The following is a 19,833-nucleotide window of genomic DNA, read 5'->3' on the forward strand; positions in this document are numbered from 1 at the left end:
ATTACTTTTGATTTTGTATGCCCCTCCTCTCTGTAATGCCTCCGGGCCTTGGGAGTATTGAAAATGAATATGGTAAATAAATAAATAAATAAATAAATAAATAAATAAATAAATAAATAAATAAATACTCACAACTATTCACTTACGCTAGTGCCCACTCATGTTCACGTTCACCCACTGTTTCCTTGACTGCTGACGATAGAGGGGATGATATTTACTGCCGCGGCTGACGACGCTCTTGGCAACCCTATGCATAGCCTGAGTCGCACAGATGTGGCGGTGAGCCGCCCGAGGCTCTGTCAGGCTCCTTCGCCAATTTCCACAATTTCGATTCTCGAAGGACCAATCACGCATATTCTATGGCCCGAACCGATGTTATGCACGCGTGCAGCACGCGTGCATAACATGTCTAAGCATCTCAGCTGACGTTATCGTCTCAGCAGCAAGCGCGGGAGCACGCCGCGTGCTCCCGCGCTTGCTGCTGAGACGACAACGTCAACTGAGATGCTTAGACATGTTTCTGAACGATGTCTAAATACCGATGAGTTTGCCTTGACAAAGGCTTGTCCTTAAGTCTTTATGAATATATTGGACGCACGCGGCGATTATGAATGCCTTTCGCTGTGTGGGAAATCGAGAGCATTTATGAAAAAAAAATCGAGGGAGTCCCTCACGGAAAGGAAACTGGATGGAATGGGCCCCAAGCAGTATACTTGCTTCGCGGAAATAGGATCCAAAGGGGAAGGGGCCATTATCAATCCCTTTACAACAACCTCTTGGACTTACTTTACAGCATAGTTAAGAGCAGGGCTGCAGCTTCATCTGGCCAGAGCAGGTATACGTGACCGATCTGTAGACACGCCTGTCATGCAGTACGTTGTCTGCGGTGCACGTAATCACTGTCTGAGGGCAGCTTCAGAAACCAGCGCGTTGTTTTCGCTTGAGGCCGGTGCGGAGACATCGTGCGCATCTGCGTGGGCATAGGAGGCGCCAACACTGCGCCTAATTATTCTCCCATAGTTCGCCGCGTCGTTAGTCGAGGAAACGTTTCTCGTGGAAGAACGCTCATGCATCTAACTTGCCAGCATTTTGCAGTGCATGCCATTCCGAGATGGTAGGACGTTACGTTTGATGGAGGCGAAACGCCAGGGGCCCGTGTACTGTACGATGCCAGGGCACGGTAAAGAACCCCAGGTGGTCGAAATTTCCGGAGCCCTTCACTACGGCGTCCCTCATGGCCCGAGTCGCGTTGGGACGTTAAACCTCATAAACCAAACCATTCACAAGGCCAGAAGAGGCCTTGTGTAGGCGAGAATAACCGGCTGTTTTACTACCTGTGTTAAAAACATAATTCGTCGCCTTGAAGCTAATTAAGTCACGCTGCCAGCGCAAATGATTACAGATAATTGTACTATAGGGTTCGAGTTTCTGGGAACACATCTCGTAAATAAAGCAGGTCATATCTAGAGGACGTAAAATATGCGACATCAACGCTGAGCCGTCTATAATGTATGAGCCGTATTTGTATATGTTCTATACAGTGGCTCGAATAAAACGTGTAGGTCGATCACGAATGACGTGATTGTACAACCTTTCGCAGCTGTGGCAACTCTGTAGCAAGTGCTTGAACGTAAAGACGCGTCTTCTTGACGTGGTCTCGAGGTGAACGGTGCAGAGACGGTTCTGAGGAAACGTCTTACTACAGAGGTTGTGGAGGAATTTCTTGACGTCTGTGAGACGTGTCGGTTCTGTACAAGACGTGCGTAATCAATGGAGCAGTTTCAAGACATTCATCAGACGTTTTGTGGGTTATGTGCTGGCATGTCCTGAAACAGCAGCATAACTGCCGACAACTTCCCAAGGCGTTTCTCACTGATGGCCTCAGGTAATCCCTGCATTATCGTTGTCTTATGTGACTAATTGTAGTAAGAGAATATATTCCTCCGCTGGGTCCCTGGGCATTCAAGGATTGACGGCAATGAGCTGGCCCATCAGCTCGCCCGCGACACACTTTTCCGGGCACCGTTGATCCCCTGGCCCAAGCCCTCGGAGGACGGTGGGAGACGCACCCTTCGCCACACCATAAAAGAGGTCTACCTCGAGCCTTTTACCCTCCCCCTCATCCATCACTCATGGTGCCGGAGTCTCACCTTCTTCGGCACATCCAAATGAACGCAGTTATCACCCCGTCCCGTCTCTTTCTCTATCGCTATCGGTCGGACCCTTCCTGTCCCAACTGCCCCTGTCTCTATGCGGACCTGGCCCATTCCTACCCCCCACCCTCTCTATCCATCACCACCTAGCTCGACTGGCTTGGCGCTGAAGGGGAAGAACAACAGCGACTTCTGGTCGCCCAGGCGGTCGACATGCTCGGCCTATAAATTATGGTCGATTAAAGGTCTTTTACTACTACTATTCTGCATTCCAAAAAACAGCTGCCATGATTTTTCCAGCAGACTTCTGCGCACGAACTTTATTTGGGTTTGGTGGCCTCTTAGTGCTTCCATTATATAGACTCTTCTGGAGAATGGTGGTGGACCCATGTTGCATCACATGCAGGAATTCAAGAACATAAGCAAGACTACACGTGTATTTTCTCTAAGTCTAAATTCGTTGGGATAAAATGCTGCCGATAAATTAGCGCGCAGGTCTCAACACTTGTGGAACCTATCGTAAAATGAACTTTGGCACGAAAACATTACGGATGACATCAGAAACCGTGACAACTGAAATGCCTCATTTATGAGCGGTAACACTGATTCTGACCACACAATCTTCCGAAATAAAGGCTTCCACTTTACGGCACATTTCCTCGAAGATGCTTCGACAGATCTCCCTGAACGGCGATCATCTTGAATTTCTTAATGCGAAAGCATTATATGGCTCTGTCGTGTCAGCAAAAAAGTATTTGCAGTTTTGTCCGTACGATTGCGTCATTCTCATAGAATGAATGTGCGAAAAAGTATTTGTATGAGATAGTGTATGTTAGAGTCGAGACGGTGGGTGGAACTGGTTTATTGCCGACGGCTTGTCGGTACACGCACAGAACATACAGAACACAGGCCCCCTACCAGGGCAGGCTATTTATACCCTTGTGGTGGCGCTGAGGTACAGACGACCGTGGCCCCCTGCTGGTTATAATATGCAACACTATCTTTCCCTCCCCTTACTTTGGATCGTTACCAAGCGATCATTCGTACCCATACCTTTCGGGCACTCGCCGGGTCCTAGTGGATCGCCGCAGGGGCACTGGTCCTACTGGCTGTTGTGCGGAAGTCTGTTCGCTTACTGACCCCTCTACAAAGGGCACCGACGCCTGCACGGACGTGCCGGCGTCTATAACGTACACCCTTTGCCAAAAGTAACCAAGCAACAGGTTTTTGCTGCTCAACCACATAGCGGAGCCTTTACGGCATCCCTAAAGACCGAATGTGTCAAAACGTGTGGACAAGGGCTCACCTTACTTCACACAGAATCAGAGCTTAAGGGCTGCCATAAGTGCTTCGCTACGCGGCTAAAAAACAAACCACCTGTGCTCGGTTACTTTTGGCAAAGACTGCACCTTTACTCCGTGAAATTTCAGGCACCGTCTCGCTTTGAGGCTCTGCGTTCTCCGACAGCGGCATCTCGGACCAGGGAACCGTTGACGATTCCACTTTACATCTTATGTGATCTGCATGACAAAATCGAAGAACCCCGCCTACACGTACCAGGAACGTAACTCTTGACACCTTCTTAACAATTTTTCCAAGCCACCAGTTCACCCTTTCGTTGCGAACCGCGCGGACGTAAAGAGAATTCCTTTTTTATCTGGGGGATTTCAAACATTCCTGTGAGCAAACTACTGGCCTAATCGAGAGCAAACTTCACTCACGGGGCAGAATATTATGGTCTACGTTCTTTGAGACGTAATTAAACGTCGGTACTTGCCTGCATTTCCTGAAATTAAGAAAAAACTGCTGTCAACTGCGAGTAAAACTGTCGCAGACGCGAGCTATACGCGAGCCGAGCAGCTGGTTTGATAGGGCGCGTCATCTGCCGGAAGGCGAGATTCGCTACCCGCTACCCTCCCACCCACTGAGCCGGAACGTCGTTTGCCTCGCCTTCCGGCAGATGGCGCGCCCTGTCAAACCAGCGACAGCTTTACTCGCAGTTGACTGCAGTTTTTTCTTAATTTCAGGAAATGCAGGCAAGTACCGACGTTTAATTACGTCTGAAAGAACGTAGACCATAATATGCTACCCCGTGAGCGAAGTTTGCTCTCGATTAGGCCAGCAGTTTGCTCACAGGAATTTTTTAAAACCGCCCAGATAAAAACAGAATTCTTCGTATATACCTCTTCGCCTGGCGTAAACTCGCGGCTGCTTCCCCTTTTCGCATCTGCCGTGAGCTTATTTTTCTCACTTCTGTTTTTCCAAACCCTCATGCTGATTCTGTGAATGAATGAGGCGTCGTCCTGTATGAAAACAGGAAGTTATCAATGCGGCGCTGTAAGGACCGCCTTCGACCGGCTCTAGCTCTCATCTTCGAGCTGCAATTTCAAGATACCCCTCTTTGTGGACTGCACAAGTCTTTCTACTGCACCGTTGGACTGAGGGTGATATGGTGGCGTGAAAATTTACTCACACCATTTTGCTCCAAGAACTGTTGAAATTCACTGGAGGCACAGTTCACCAATTAAACATACCTTTTCGCGTCAGCTTACTTTTTCATCCTCTGCATTGTCCTCAAATGCTAATAAACCATAGTGAAAATAAGATGTGCTTTATTTTTTTAAAAGTGCCTCTGCAGCCGGGCGCAAGTCCACATGCACGGTGTAGAAGTTTTGACAAATGACATTCATTCGCAGTTGCTGACTTCGTTATAGAGCAGAAGCTTTTGTGTTGTTCTATATCATTTGGAACTATTTTAAATTGCCGCAATTTTTCAATCTGCACAGACAAGTTCAATTCTCTACTAGACAGGATATTTAGACAACTGGTTCGGTTTGATTTATTCGGGTTTAACGTCCCGAAGCAAGGCTATGAGGGACGCCGTAGTGAAGGGATCCGGAAATTTCGACCGCCTGAGGTTCTTTAACGTGCGCTGACATCGCACAGCACACGGGCCTCTAGAATTTCGTCTCCATCGAAATTCAGCCGCCGCAGCCGGGATCGAACCCACGTCTTTCGGATCAGCAGCCGAACGCCGTAACCACTGAGCCACCGCGGCGGGGTATTCTAGATAACTCAGTGAACACCTCTCTTATGTGAAGGTAAGACGTTTACTTTCAGATAAACGTTGTGTTATAGAATATTGAAAGTAGCAAAGACAATGATTACCTGCGTGTGAAGCCCAATCGTCTTCCTAATACTGTCGAGATAACAGCCTTAGATATAACGGACGCGCGCTTATTACGAACCAAAGCGGTGCCATCATTAAAGTACAGTCGCGTGCAAAAAATATTAGCACAGATCACTGGCGATTAGAATTCGTATATCTCACCACGCGGCGCTGCGGTACGCTGACCTGCCTAACGGGCCGCTTCCATGTTTGCAGCCTAGGGGGGGGACGGCAGGAAGTAAGCTTGATCAAGCGTGCACCGCCCGAGCGTTGAAGTGCCGACCCTACGTGACTGTGCTTGCGGCATTTATATTGGCTCGGTTATCATCAGCAAAGATTGCTTCTTTTTATTACTGCTTTTTTTATGTCCGCGATGGTTTGTCAAAAGGAACACGCGGGAACAATAGATGATAGCGCTGCTTTTAGCCAGTAATTCTGCTGTCCGTGGCAGTCCGCTGAACCCCCCTAATACTGTAGAATGGGAACGGCCCGGCACTCTCGTTATCAGCCTCTTCGCCACCCGCAGCGCCACGCGTTGTCATTCCGGCGCTCTGGTGTTCCGTCGTGTGTGCTAACCTTTTTTACCCGCGACTGTACGTATGAGAGCAATGGCAGTGCACCTCAGATACAACGAACAACTTTGGCCGCATCACTCAGTTATAACGAACGAGGAGGCGCCGAGTGCCCCTCCGAAGTCGGAAAACTCGCGCTTCCAGCAACAGCCGAGAACGAAGAGTCTTTCAGACCCCGTGACAACATGCCGGAAAGAACATGGCGAACGAAAAAAAGAAAGCAAAAAAAAAAGGCAGCGTTGAAACTGTAGATAACGGCCGGCCAAGCGTGCTACGATAGCTTACAAGGTCATCAGTCTGTACAGTCAGGGACAAAAGTCTCCGGACCACGTGTTCCCCAAACGAAGCCGATAGCTCTACTATCAGACAGCGGCTGGAGACCGCACTTGTGGAGATAAAAGAACAACAATTTAACTTTTGCCTCCACAAGTGTGGCCTCCGGCCGCCGACTAACAGCAGAGCTATCGGCTTCGTTTGAGGAACACGTGGTCCGGAGACTTTTGTCCCCGACTGTACATATGTGTACCGACTGGGCAAAACACCTAACTTAACGGGCAGCGTCGAAAGCGAACCTACTCCGCAAGGTCGGCGATAATTAAATTAACGGGAATGATCTGGGGAAAATGAATGCCTTGCTGGCCCCGCTGGTCAAGTGGTACGCGTCGCCTGCCTAGTCGGCTCTCCCTGTTCTGTGCTCCTAGCGCGTGCAGACTGTACGCAGAAGGCAGACAGTGGAGCTGATACGTTCCGTGAGCTGCGCTACCTTTGTTGTTGCATGGGTTCATGAACGACAGATGAAGCGGTCGACAGCCCACGTGTTCAGAGCATGTGGATTTGCGGCAACGCGTCATTAATGCACAGCTGGTCGGATGTCTCCTAAGAAGATTCCGTTGGTGCGGTCGTCGACATCACAGAGAAGTGCTCTAACGAAGCCAGTGCGCGCGAAGTAAGACCACTCCCAGACCACCACGAATCTGATTTAGAGGGCCGACCTATCACCAGCTGCCGTTAACGATTCAACTGCAAAGTGTTATATCGTGTCCCTGAAGCAGACTGTTGGCAGCAAAGGTCTCGGCGCGAGAACATGATCGTACTTTAGAGCAATTGAAACTGCCGCAATAGGATCTGCTTTGAATAGACGCACATAACTCCCACTTTTAAAGCAATAAACTGCACTTCGGTCGTAATTACTATTTTCTGCAGTAATATGGAAGTCCAGTTACTACGAATTCCGGATATAACGAACGCCATCCGCTTAACGGTGAGGTTAGTTATAAGTGGGCTCGATTACTAGACTTGAAAAAGAAAGTTTCCCGCAATAAGTAAATAGATTTTGTTGTGTTTTATATGGGGTAGTATGACTGACATGACCCGTTTATTTCCCATTCCAGCATCGAGAACATTCTTGTCATTTAGCGCCGTTTCCAGCTAGCGCTCTTCCCTACGCCCGCAATGCGAGCTTCGCCGGCAGCTCTGGTTGCACCGCGTTTGAAAATTCTACAGCTCCGCCTGCCATCTGGGAGCGGACGGACAGAGAACTGCGCTTTTTGCACGTATCGCGGAGGTGGTACTACTAAGTTATTTACACTCCAAAGCAAGCAGCGGTTGAAGAGTGTTTCCTGAGTTCGAGATTACAATGCCCGTACGTCTCCGTCCGCCTAAAAGAGCAGCTGCTTCGTACATCGTTCGACCATTTTCTAGCTGTCCAGAGCCCGCAAAGAGTGAAAGCTGTGTCGCGGCAATAGTTTATTTGTTCACTTTGCTCAAGCTATCACTGCATTTGCGGGAGACGAGGTGCTCATTAAACGAAAACATTGGAACGAGGCTTTCTAGCAGACCATTTTGGAACTACTTTTTGCTATTTCGACGTTCGACGTCACCGTTAAGCCAGGCGCAATTTTCACGGCAGAACGTCACTTTTGTTTTTACGATGAGAGAAAGACCCCGTTACGAAGTCCAGTACGCCAGTGAACACGACGTCGTGGGATTCAAGTATAGTGCCCGAAACATTCTAAATATGGTGCGTTATCGCTGCGATAGGGCACTTTTTATCAATGCGGATATTGCGTCAATATGTGGCGTCAACATCGTCAACGGTATGACGTCGCGTGACGCGCCTGTGTGTCCCCCGTCAAAACAAGACTGAATCGGGCGCACGTAAACGCGGACGGACGGAGAGACGGTGGTAGTCTAGCAGTTTCTGTTCGGCTCTGAGCCGAACGGTGGTGTCTTTCATTTTTCTGCGTGCCGTTTAGAAAAGGGTGGGCGCGTGACTGCGCTCGTTACAATGTCGTGGGAGTCATTCACCGCTGCGAGGCCTAGAGCGCTCGGCAGTTGACGGCGGTCCCTGATCGTCGGACATGCTACTGCGGCTACTTTCATGGCGGACGGGCCCGCTCCGGAGGGGCGATGTAAATCGGGGACCCGTTTAGGAAATCGGCAGCCCGGAAGCGAGCAGAAACGGCAATGAGCGGCGGGCTGGGCGGCAGCAGCACGCTGCGGAGGTCGGCCGCGGTTTCGACGGACCCGGGCGGCGCGGGCGAGGACGCGGGCGTCGAGTGGCTCTTCGAGATCCTGCGCGAGGTGCAGCTGGAGCAGTTCTTCATGAAGATCCGGGACGAGCTGCAGGTGACGCGGCCGCGCCACTTCGAATTCGTCCAGACCGAGGACCTCGAGAAGATCGGCATGGGCAAGCCGGCCGCGCGTCGTCTGCTCGACACTGTCAAGAAGCACCGCGCGTCCCAGTGGAAGCGGAACCTGCTCAACCGGCTGCTTCCCGTGGGCACCAAGGCCCGGGCCGCGGCGTCCTCGCCGGCCCAGCCGCAGGGTCCGAGCCCCGCGTCCCCGACCGCGGACCTGAGCGCGCTCACGTGCCTCATCAGCGAGAAGGACGTGACGCTGGCCAGCAAGCTGGGCGACGGCTCGTTCGGCGTCGTCGTGCGTGGCGAGTGGGACGCCCCGGACGGGCGCGCCGTCCCGGTGGCGGTGAAGATCCTCAAGGAGGACGCCCTGTCGCAGCCGGGCGCCTTCGAGGACTTCATGAAGGAGGTGAACGCCATGCAGCAGCTGCGCCACCCCAACCTGATCCAGCTGTTCGGCGTGGTGCTGAGCGCGCCGCTCATGATGGTCACCGAGCTGGCGCCGCTGGGCTCGCTGCGCGACTACCTGCGCAAGCAGTGCCGCCGGCTGCCGGTGTCGCGGCTCGTCGAGTTCGCCGTGCAGGTGGCCACGGGCATGGCGTACCTCGAGGCCCGCCACTTCATCCACCGCGACCTGGCGGCGCGCAACGTGCTGCTGGCCGCGGCCAACGCCGTCAAGATCGGCGACTTCGGCCTCATGCGCGCCCTGCCCAGTCACGAGGACTGCTACATCATGGCCGAGCAGAAGAAGGTGCGTTGTTCACCCCTCTCCCGTCCTAGGTTGACGCGAACGTATGTGACTTACTTTAGGCTTGTGTCACAGGAAGGTTTTGTGTGGTACGTGTACGTATGCTGTTTGGCATCTCCAATGCATCGTTGCGAATAATTAATTCACTGTGATATATGGTCATACATAATTGCGCTTTTGAAAAGACCTGGGACAACACAGGGACGACACTAACACAAACATATAATTGCTTGATATATGCACGCACACAGACACACACTTGAATATAATTGAATATAACTGCTGCCAAGAAATATGTGGAGTCTGCTGCTAAGCTTAAGAGATATAAACAGAGATAAACAGAAAGAAGGAAGGCAGGGATGTTAACCAGAAGGGTATTCCTATTGCCTACCCTGCTCTGGGGAGGAGGGATGAGGGTGTAGTGCTCTCCTTTGGCTGCGCCTATACTCCGTTTCATACACAGCAGGCAGCGCTGCCAAAGCTAGCGCCCCTGTTTACGGAGGCTAAGTCCACACGCAAAAAGTAGTTTGCCATAGAGCCAAAGCGAACACAAACATATTCATTGTGAGAAATCTTAAGTGCTGCGACTGGCACCTTCTGGACTTCGTTTTACCTGACGCCACATTTTGTACTGTGACTGGTCAAGATTTCAAGAAGCAAAAAGTAGACGTGGCGGCATGATACGTGGTTGGTAGGGCGAACCGCTTCTACTAAATCTGCGCCCAAAAAGTAGTTCACACTCTGTGAAAATTATGGCCAGAGAGCCGTAACACTGAGCACCTCACAGCTTCGACTGTGATTTTCAATGCTACTACATGACTTTATACCGCTCTTTGTATTCGTGCAAACAATGACCGGAGTTCCAAGAAGAACGAGTTATACGTGGCGGAGTAATATGGCTTCCCGGACGCACTACTTCAGCAACCTCCGCAGCGTTGCCTGCTATGTATGAAACTGAGTATGGGGCACAGCCAAAGCGTGCTTGCGCAAGAAAGAAAATAAAGACGGCGCGGGGCTGTGGCACGTGAAGGCTCGGCAGGCAGTTCTATTCTTGCCAAGATCCGAGTCAGCTGCTCGCTCCTTCGCTCTTTAGGCATAAGTGGTGACCCGGACATGTTACGAACGCGCACCCTTCTGATCTGCAGTCAGCTGCTCGTTCCTTCACTCCTTAGGCATAAGCCTACAAAGGGATTGGAAACAGAAAGGGAGAAAGGGTGAGGAGCACAGTCAAAGTTTGTTATTCAAGCCAGTTGCTCTCACGAATGGCGTATTAGGCCTTGAGGGCAGTCGACTGCTGTAGCCATGGTCCGAGGATCTGATCCTCTGTTAATGGGCAAGGATCCAGGCGGTCCAGAGCACAACGCAGTGGGTCACTCAATTGCAATTGCAAAAGGTGGTGTGTTCTTTACTGAGCACGTTCCTCATCAGTAACAAGAAATAGCTATGCATGCATTCTGCTTTTTTTTCCCTCTTTTCTTCCCACAGCAGCTGCCTATGGCACACACTTTGTCCAGTGCCAATAGACATCATTGTTCATTGGTACATGATGTCGTAGCCAAAAGCTGCTGCATTCACGCTAGCCGATGACAATATGATGAGTTGTGTGCAGTCAGAATAACTTTTTAATGGAGTCAAGTTAAGACCCTAGAATTACCCAGCTCCGCCCTGAGCGTAGTGAGGTGCTCAAGGCTGAGGGCAGGAGGTAAGGAAAATAAAGTGAAGTCCATGGGCAGGGTTGCATGTGAAAATTAACATCTCACTATCTCTGATCAGGTTTGGGCTATTGGGGCAGTTTGGATCTCTGCAGAAGCTAGATAAATAAAGTCCTTGTGGGTAAGGATGCGCATCTTGCGACGGATTCAGAATATTTGGGGGGTAAGATGTGTGGTGTGGTGGAGGGAGCAAGGTGTGTTGTGCTTGCATGTTTTTTGTAGCATTGGGGTAGCTGGTGCCTTTAGAGCTCTGTGTCTTCCCCTGTCTCTGTGCCTGGCCAGTGGATTGTGGTGCCCGGTCATATATTTCGCTGGCAAGCTGATAATTCAACCCAGGTTCCTCGCTCCCTTCATAACCAGCTACCCAGCGAACGGTGGCGTTGACTTGAGAGATTCTGTCCAGTGATCGTCCACTGAAGATGATCCAGGTGGTGTGGTTCGTTTAACTAACAAAAAAATTTTGACCGCACGAATGTCTACGCACTCTATACTGTGCCCTTGTGAGACCGCGTCTTGAGTTCGCGTCAGTAGCCTGGAATAGCGTATCTGTTGCCTATTGCACGAAAATTGAAAATGTCCAGCGTAAGTTCATACGAATATATTATGATAGATATATTGGCCGCCGTCCTTTCTACGACTATGATTCTCTCTTGGCAGACCTCAATATGTGTACCCTTGGCGACAGGCGACGCATACGTGACATGCAGTTTCTGCAAAAAGTCGTGCGCGGTTTCGTTAACTGTGGGACCTTACTGATGTCGCTGAATTTTCGTGTGCCACATGCAAAAGCTGCAAAATGTTTCGACACATTTTATCCCGATTTGCACGCCATTTGTCCAATGACTCGTTTACAAATCTTATATAACAAAATGTTTATTGACATGGACATATTTGCCTAATTGTTGTTTTTGTGCCTGCTTTTAAATGTTTTGAAATGGTGATTTTGATGTATCTGACCTAGTGTGCGCTCGTTTAGGCCACTTGGCTGTTGAGGCACACTCAAATAATCATATCTATCTATCTATCTAACGTTGAGGGCAGGCACTCTGAAGGATGGGCCATTCTCATGTGATGCTTGAGCCTGAGTGGCCACTCTTGAGAGTGAGTGAGAACTGTCATGGGAGGGCCTGTGTTACAGCTGTCGTCGTTAATTAGTTGCCTTGGGGAACATGTAAGCAGTGACAGTACTGAATTTTTCTGCATTAAAATTCACATCTTCCTGTAAGTGCTTATTGCACTTTTTGTGCTCTTACTGTGCCTGTTTGCATGTAACGCCTGCATGTCAAAAGTTCATTCAGTAGTTCTCAGTTTATGAGCACTGTGACAATACTTGTTAAAAGAGTCTATTATTCTTAACAATTCCTCATTGGGCAGGCCTGATGAATTATGCAGATTTATTGGTTGCGAAGTCCTGAATTGGCACTAGAAAATTTAAATATTTTGGGCATCATTCGTGGTCTACTGGCATTGTCGCTAGTGTTAGATTTCCTGCTCGGGTCCGTCTGCTCAGAACTGCCAGCAGGTGCTTGCGCATTTGAACCCAGCTGTCGTGAAGCCTGCCGCTATTGCTGTCATAGTAACAAACTTGTGAACAATGTAGTGTTCAACACATGAAAACAAAAGCTGGTAGAAGCGGCAGCCCTTGTTCAAGAATTTGATTTGAGGAGCCCCACACCATAGAGTTTCTTACTATTACCTAGAGGGAAAGCTGGCGGCGCTGCACTTCAGTCACCATGGACGCCCAAAGCATCATGGGGCGGTGAGCTACTTGTTGCGGCACAGTCGTAGTTTTTTGGGATCACGGAGTGGCACTACTAAGATTTTTCATTCCGAAAACGCTGTTCGTGTGTGCGCAGACGACTTTTGCGCGAATGCAGAGTGTACAAACCATAGTAGTGAAAACGCGACGACACACGACGGCAATAAAAGGTTTCACTTTTCCGAAATGCCATTAAAAAACCTCTTATAGTATCCAAGCAACAACATCTTTTTTGAAAACATATTTACTTTTAAAAGTGCGCCTGTTAAGTACGAAATATTAGTTTTTATAGTGTTCATTACTAGGCCAATAGGAGAGCGAGTCGTCTCTTATTTTGGGCAAACTTTGCACTTAAATGCTTTTCTGCTCGTTTGTTGCAATCATTAGACAAGATTTTCAATGTTAGGACGTTTGTAGTTATCGAACAGCTTTATTTTTTTATTATTTTTTGGCCAAAACTTGCAGTTCCGCAACAAGTAGCTCACCGCCCCATGATGCTTTGAGCGCCCATGGTGGCTGAAGTGGTCTCGAGGGGTCGCCATGCAAACTCCCATAGACGGGCCGCCAGCTTTCCCTCTAGGTAATAGTAAGAAACTCTATGCCCCACACGGATGTACTGTATAGTAGGGTGTAGCTTTAGGCGAGTTGGTGATCCTCAATACATACTGAGGATTACAGTGCGGCAGGAAAAAAGACAACACAACGAACACAAACGTAGTGCTGACTCAAAACTGAATTGTATTGCACAAAATATAACCTCCCCAACTGCGGTGGCTCAGTGGTTATGGCGCTTGGCTGCTGGCCTGAAGAACGTGGGTTCGATCCCGGCCACTGCAGTCAAATTTCGATGAAGGCGAAATTCTAGAGGCCCGTGTACTGTGCGATGTCAGCGCACGTTGAAGAACCCCAGGTAGTCGAAATTTCCGGAGCCCTTCACTACGGCGTCCCTCATATCCTGAGCCGCTTTGGGACGTTGAACCCCAATAAACCAGACTGAACAAAATATAGCCTGCTAAAAAAACAAAAGAAAAAGCACACAAGCAGTCTGTACTGGTGTGTTTGTGGTGATCAACTGAAGGTGTTAGTGATGATGCTTTGTCAAGGAAAAGAACTTCTTTCGTAGTCAGAGCTACGAAAGCTCGGATCCACACTTTGTAATATCACAGGCTTCTACAATCTCGATCAGGCTTTGGAACAAAACCTTTGTATCGTGGAAGATGGGCGCATGCCTGCACTCTTTACAATGGGTTGACATGTTCACTGATTGTGGTTGCACCTTACTGAAATATGCGTTTAAGTCACAGATCTAAGCTATGCCCTGTCTGGCCCACATAAAATTTGTTACAGGAAAGAGGTATGACGTATACAACTCCCATGGTGCAGGGCACAGAATGTATGTTTTGTGGGACACTCTCCCTCTCCCTCTCTTTTCCTTTTCTATTCTTATTCTAACAACTGTGCGCACCTTAACGAGCTGGCCTGGAGCAGAAAGACTGCATTTGTGTGTGCCTGTCTTCCTTAGGGGCCACACTTATACAATGGGGGTTGCAGTGGCCCCTCTCCAAAAGGAATTCATAAATCCAGCCCTGATCATCCGCGATACAAAAGTTTCGTTTCAACACTTCGATTGACTCACAAGGGAGGTTGTAGGAGCCTATCATATTGAAAAGTATTGATCCGATTTGCATCAGCCATGCTTCAGTAGCTCTGACTACAAAAAAACGTTCTTTTTCCTGGCGAAGCCCTATCAACCCAACCTCAGTTGATTGCCTCAAGAATGCCTGCACAGACCACCCTTGTACTGTTTTGTTTGTTTTTACAGTAGATCACTACATATTGCGTTTATTCTGCAATAAAACGCAGTTTAAAGTCAGTGCTTGTCTTCCATTGCCTTGCGCTGTAATCCACAGCTTAAACGCTTACCAGCTAGCTCAGCTTTCTGTCTTTATCTACGACACTTACCGGCAGAGCATTGAAGACGCGCGTATTAGAACACTATAACGCTGTGTCCTTATCACTCTCCTTCATACCTTCAATTTTGTGCTTTTAGACAGTACGCAGTGCATCTTTGTGATATAGCCCTTCTTATCGCCTCTCCATTTAGCATGCTGTCGGTATTTAGGCCAGCTCTTTGGCTGATAGCGTATATCGTGGCTGCATGCTCAGGAATGTCATATTGCCCTTTGGGTCTACCTTCAGACGTGCCATCAGCTAAACAACTGGCTTAAGTGTAGACCATAAGGTCATATGATGGCAAAGCTCTGTGGCATTTTTATTTATCTACTGTACCCTCAGGGTACATGTACTATCGGGGACAAAAGTGGTATACTCCACGCGGTGGGAGTTGGAGCAACGGAAAACTGTGGCATTTTGGCGAGCTAAAGCACGAAACATTCAAAACGAGCCAAGCGACATGCCTGCTGATAATAAAGGTCACGCATTGGCTGTCTCGATCCCAGATGCCGCCTGTAGATGGCGATGCAACGCAGTTTTCCTTTGCTCCGGCTCTCGCTACGTGGAGTATATTTTGTCCCTGATAGTACATATGTATACATTTCAGAGGGGAGGGGCAGAAATTACAATACATCTAAAAAACAATCACAAAAAGAATAACACGATGTTCTTACCACCAAGAACGAAATCTAACAAACAGAAACACCATAGAACTCATAAACACAAAGCAATGGGCCCTTGACGTTATATATTATGTCAGTTATCGCATTTTGAAATTTATTGGGTCTTTTATGCACGTGCAAGCTGAAGGTAGGTTATTCAGTCGTTACTTGTCTGAGTGAAGAATGTGTGTAAATGTTTTTATGTCTGGCAATGTGGTATGCTGTCTTTATGATTATGACCACAGCGAGAGGAGATAAACATGGCTGGCCAGATGCAGTCAGCTGAAAGAGCTACGTTGTGATGACATATTTTGTGAAATAAACATAAACAAAAGATCGTCCTTTAGATTGATAGTGAGAATAAGTTTAAAGTAGTCTTCATTCAGGCTACGCTAGCTGTTCTATGGTAGTTTTTAAAGATGAAATGACATCAAGATGGACGGCTTCAAGCTTATCAACTAGCATTATGTGGTATGGATCCGAAACAGATTTATTTATTTATTTATTCAACATACCCCTAAAGGCCCTCATTCGAGGGTGTTACGTAGGGGGGGTCACATGTAACAGGACCATTATTAACAAGCAAATGAACAATAAATAGGCTAAATATAACATGGAAGAATAATTAAGCACCAGAGGATAAAGAAACAGGCTAATAGAAAGCAAAATAATAATAGGTTTAGGAAAACAATAATAACATAAATGAACGTACACAGCATGTACATATTTCCCATAAAGAGTGACAGACGCAATCACATACATTTCAATCAACAGTATATTTCAAATGCCAACGTCACTGCGGATGAGATCGAGAAATGTGGAGGCGTTAGATTCAGTGGCTGTGTGTGCTGGTAGATCGTTCCACTCTATGATAGTGCGTGGTATGAATGACTTCGCAAATGCAGATGAACGACACGCGATGCGCTTAACTTTGTGCGGATGGTCGAGCCGTGAAAAGAAGGCTGATGGTGATAGGAAAAAATCGTGGTGGAGCGATGGATGGTGATACAGTTTATGGAAAAGAGCTAGTCGTGATAATTTGCGGAGGAAAGACAAGTCTTCTAATTCGGCACGATTTTTTAGGGCAGTGACACTGGTAGTATGTGAGTTGTCTGAAAAAATAAAACACGCAGCATGGTTATGCAAGGACTCAATGTTTGCTATGAGATAGGCTTGTTCAGGATCCCAGATGGCTGATGCATATTCAATCTTCGGACGAATGAGTGTGAGGAACGCAAGTTTCTTCACGTGGGGGGGAGCCTGTCTGATGTTGTGCTTTAGTAGGCCGAGTGAGCGGTTTTGATGAGTATTCCAGCTGTGAACTTAAATAAGTTGTATATAGCAGTAGATTTAAAGATGATGATGTGGAAAAGAAGTTTATTTTGAGATATCCTTTTGAGAATTTGTGTTTATTTGTATGGTGTATCACTTTTATAATTTTTCTCAGTGTGTATTTGGTGCATACATATATGTTTGTTTAGTTGAAAAGAAAAACTCTAACAATGGACCGTTTCCTTGTCACAGTGGAACAGTAGGTGGCATCTTGAATGTGTTCAAAACTGCACCGCATTCTTAATGTTGTGTCAGACTAGAGATCACATTAATAGCTTTTCTCGTTCTCTGTGCTGTCTCTGAACTTTTTCATCAACTCCTGGCAACCCGTGGCACCCGTGCCCAGGTTCCGTTCCCGTGGTGTGCCCCAGAGAGCCTCAAGTCGCGCCACTTCTCGCACGCCAGCGACACGTGGATGTTTGGCGTCACGCTGTGGGAGACGTTCAGCTTTGGCCAGGAGCCCTGGGTGGGGCTGAGTGGGGCCCAGATTCTGCAGCGCATCGACCAGCTGGGCGAGCGGCTCCCGCAGCCCGAGGCCTGCCCCGGGGACGTCTACCAGCTGATGCTCCAGTGCTGGGCGCATGCACCGGCCGACCGGCCAACCTTCCCGGCCCTCAAGGACTTCCTCCTCGAGGCACGGCCACCCATCTTGCGGGCACTGCGATCCGTGCAGGTGTGTCCTCTGCCGCTCTTCCTTAACTTTTGCACCTTTTTAGTCATGTGTTCTATCATCATCCTGTGCAACTACCTGTGTTGTGTTAGTACTATTGCTCTGGACTTTGGATTCTTATTGGCTAATAATATAAACAAGTGAACCAAGGGTTCCCAAACTGTGTTCTACGAAGCCTGTGGGTTACTCGTTCGTCGAAATCCATGCATGTCTCAACCCTGACATTTCTTTCACCCACTTGATATTGATACTGAGCATACAGTAATTAATCACAGCAGTCTCTTTCACCATACAGCTGGTCATTATTTATTTCTCCGTTGTGTAAGGCCAAGTGCCTGTCACACCCAGGTGTTTGCTGTGCTTCCTTAGGCGGCTTGAATTGGGTCTTGCCAGCATTAGTGCTGCTGCACACGTTCAAGTGCGTGGTGTGTGTGGTTTGTTCCTCACATCTGCACACGTGAGTGTTTTGCTCTTGTGTGCTGCTGGTTTACAAAGGAAAACAAATCACATTAAAAAAGTTAATTTTCTTTATAAGCTGAAGGAAATTAAGCTTGCATGCATGAAATAAAGTCATGAAAAAAGTGACACACGCTCACGCTATGCCACGAAACGTGAGAACCCAGTGATACCTATTTTACTGTGCTGCATGCGCAGTGAAAACAATGCCAGGAAAAGGAAGTAACAACGCACATGTAGCACCACATCCTACCTCCCTATCTTCTTCCTCCTCGCCCACCACCCACACTCTTTGCTGTGTGGACGTCTACACCGGCCTCACAGATCTGGGGGTTGTTGCCGATAACAGCTCTCGCTGTAAGACAGGAATGCCAGTGCAGTGCATCTTTTCCCAGACTCTGACAGGAGCAGGTGCAGTTGTGTGGAGTGACCCCGTGTTGTGTCTGGCTGTGCCACTGCGAGTTCCACCTGTCCTCATCTTCTTCCCCCCTCCCTTCCTTCTTTCCCCTGTGGCACCAGGAAAGCGGTCGGCTGGAGCTGGAGCCGGGCGACCTGCTGGAGGTGCTGGATGGGCGGCCCGAGCACCACTGGTGGCGGGGCCAGAACCAGCGCACCTTCCGCATCGGCCAGTTTCCCCGCAGCGCTTGCGAGTCCCTCTCACGCGTCAGCCCCCGCGACATCAGCCGCCCACTCCGGAACAGGTGGGGGGGTGTTCGAATTGACTGCTTAATTCGTGGCTGTGTAGTGCAGCTGCGCACACAGTTCATCTGAGATCCGAAGCATCCGAAGGCGCCTGACTCGGAAGTGAACAGAGCACATTGTCTGGTGCCTGCTAGGCCTCTAGGGCATGTTTCGCATTTCAGTGCCATTTCATCATCTTTGACACAATTATGCACGCAGTTGACATTATTGTGTAAGTGGTTGACTCGAAGTTGCAGCTTTTACCGAGAGTGAGCTGCACGTAGCAGTGTTTTCTTTCATTTAAATTTTGCATCCATGTCACAGACAAGCTGGCCTTCTTTACCTTGTCGCAAATACAGTAAATAATATTTTGGAAAACAGTGAGCGGGGTAGCACGTCACCCGCTGTTTTTATGGCAGCATATTTCGCCAGCATTAGTAATGTCGTTTTTTTTTTTTCGCCGTTTCAAGCATAATGTGTACCTTCAAAATAGAAATTATTTCTGCAATCCTTCGAGTATTTGCCTGATAAGCCGCTACATTTCAATACTGTTGTAATTTTCATCAGTTATGACACTTTGTACGAAATTTTGCACATCCCTGCAGAAGATCAGCCGCTAGTATTTCGCATTGAAAAACTGACAAATTGTCTTTCTTAAGGCCTGAATGTACTATTTAGGCAGAAAAATATTTCATTTCGGTGGAAACAAGAAATACCATTTCCAATTGTCCAAATGGGGTTTCCACGGCCTGGATTTGATTGTGCGTCCTCGGGGTAACCACTGAGCCACTGTGGCAGATTCGCCGACTTGGTCAACACTGTCCAACTAAACTCCATTTCATACATAGCAGGCAACGCTGCTGAAGCTAGCGCACCTGTTCGCGCAGGCTAAGTCCGTGTGCAAAAAGTAGTTGGCCATACAACCAAAGCGAACACAAGAATATTTCGTTGCGAGAAATCTTAAGTGCCGTGACTGGCACCTCCTGGACTTCGTTTACCTCTTGCCACACTTTCGTCCTGCGACTATTCGAGATTTCGAGAAGCAAAAAGTACACATGGCGGTACAGTAAGACCTCGTTAACCCGGATCTCACGGGACTGGGAAAAATGTCCGAGTTAACCGAATTCCGGATTATCGAATGTACCAAGAAAACGAGAAACAAATGTACGCAGCTGAACATACCTTTATTGCTTGAAAAACTGCATTATTTTTTTTTCGTCGCCGGAATCTGCGCTACAACGATCTTTCTCAACCCCATCAGGCGATGGTTCGCACGCTCACTGTCACGGGATTCTACGCAGAATTCCTCTAGAACGGCGAGAGCCTC

General features: G+C 48.4%; 1 protein-coding gene across 1 annotated transcript in view; it reads left to right on the forward strand.

Annotated features, from left to right (window-relative positions):
• The first annotated feature begins 7,829 nt into the window (after positions 1-7,829).
• The window catches only part of Ack (activated Cdc42 kinase), a 45,761-nt gene continuing 33,757 nt past the window's right edge, over positions 7,830-19,833 (forward strand). Inside the window, exons 1-3 of the mRNA XM_089572374.1 lie at positions 7,830-9,284; positions 17,046-17,372; positions 18,345-18,526. Of these exons, the coding sequence (XP_089428500.1) occupies positions 8,361-9,284; positions 17,046-17,372; positions 18,345-18,526 (1,433 nt within the window). The 5' untranslated portion in view covers positions 7,830-8,360. The remainder of the gene's footprint in view (positions 9,285-17,045; positions 17,373-18,344; positions 18,527-19,833) is intronic.

This window comes from Amblyomma mixtum, chromosome 2 (genome assembly GCF_055824585.1).
Source record: "Amblyomma mixtum isolate Tamu chromosome 2, ASM5582458v1, whole genome shotgun sequence".
Classification (NCBI taxonomy): domain Eukaryota; kingdom Metazoa; phylum Arthropoda; class Arachnida; order Ixodida; family Ixodidae; genus Amblyomma; species Amblyomma mixtum.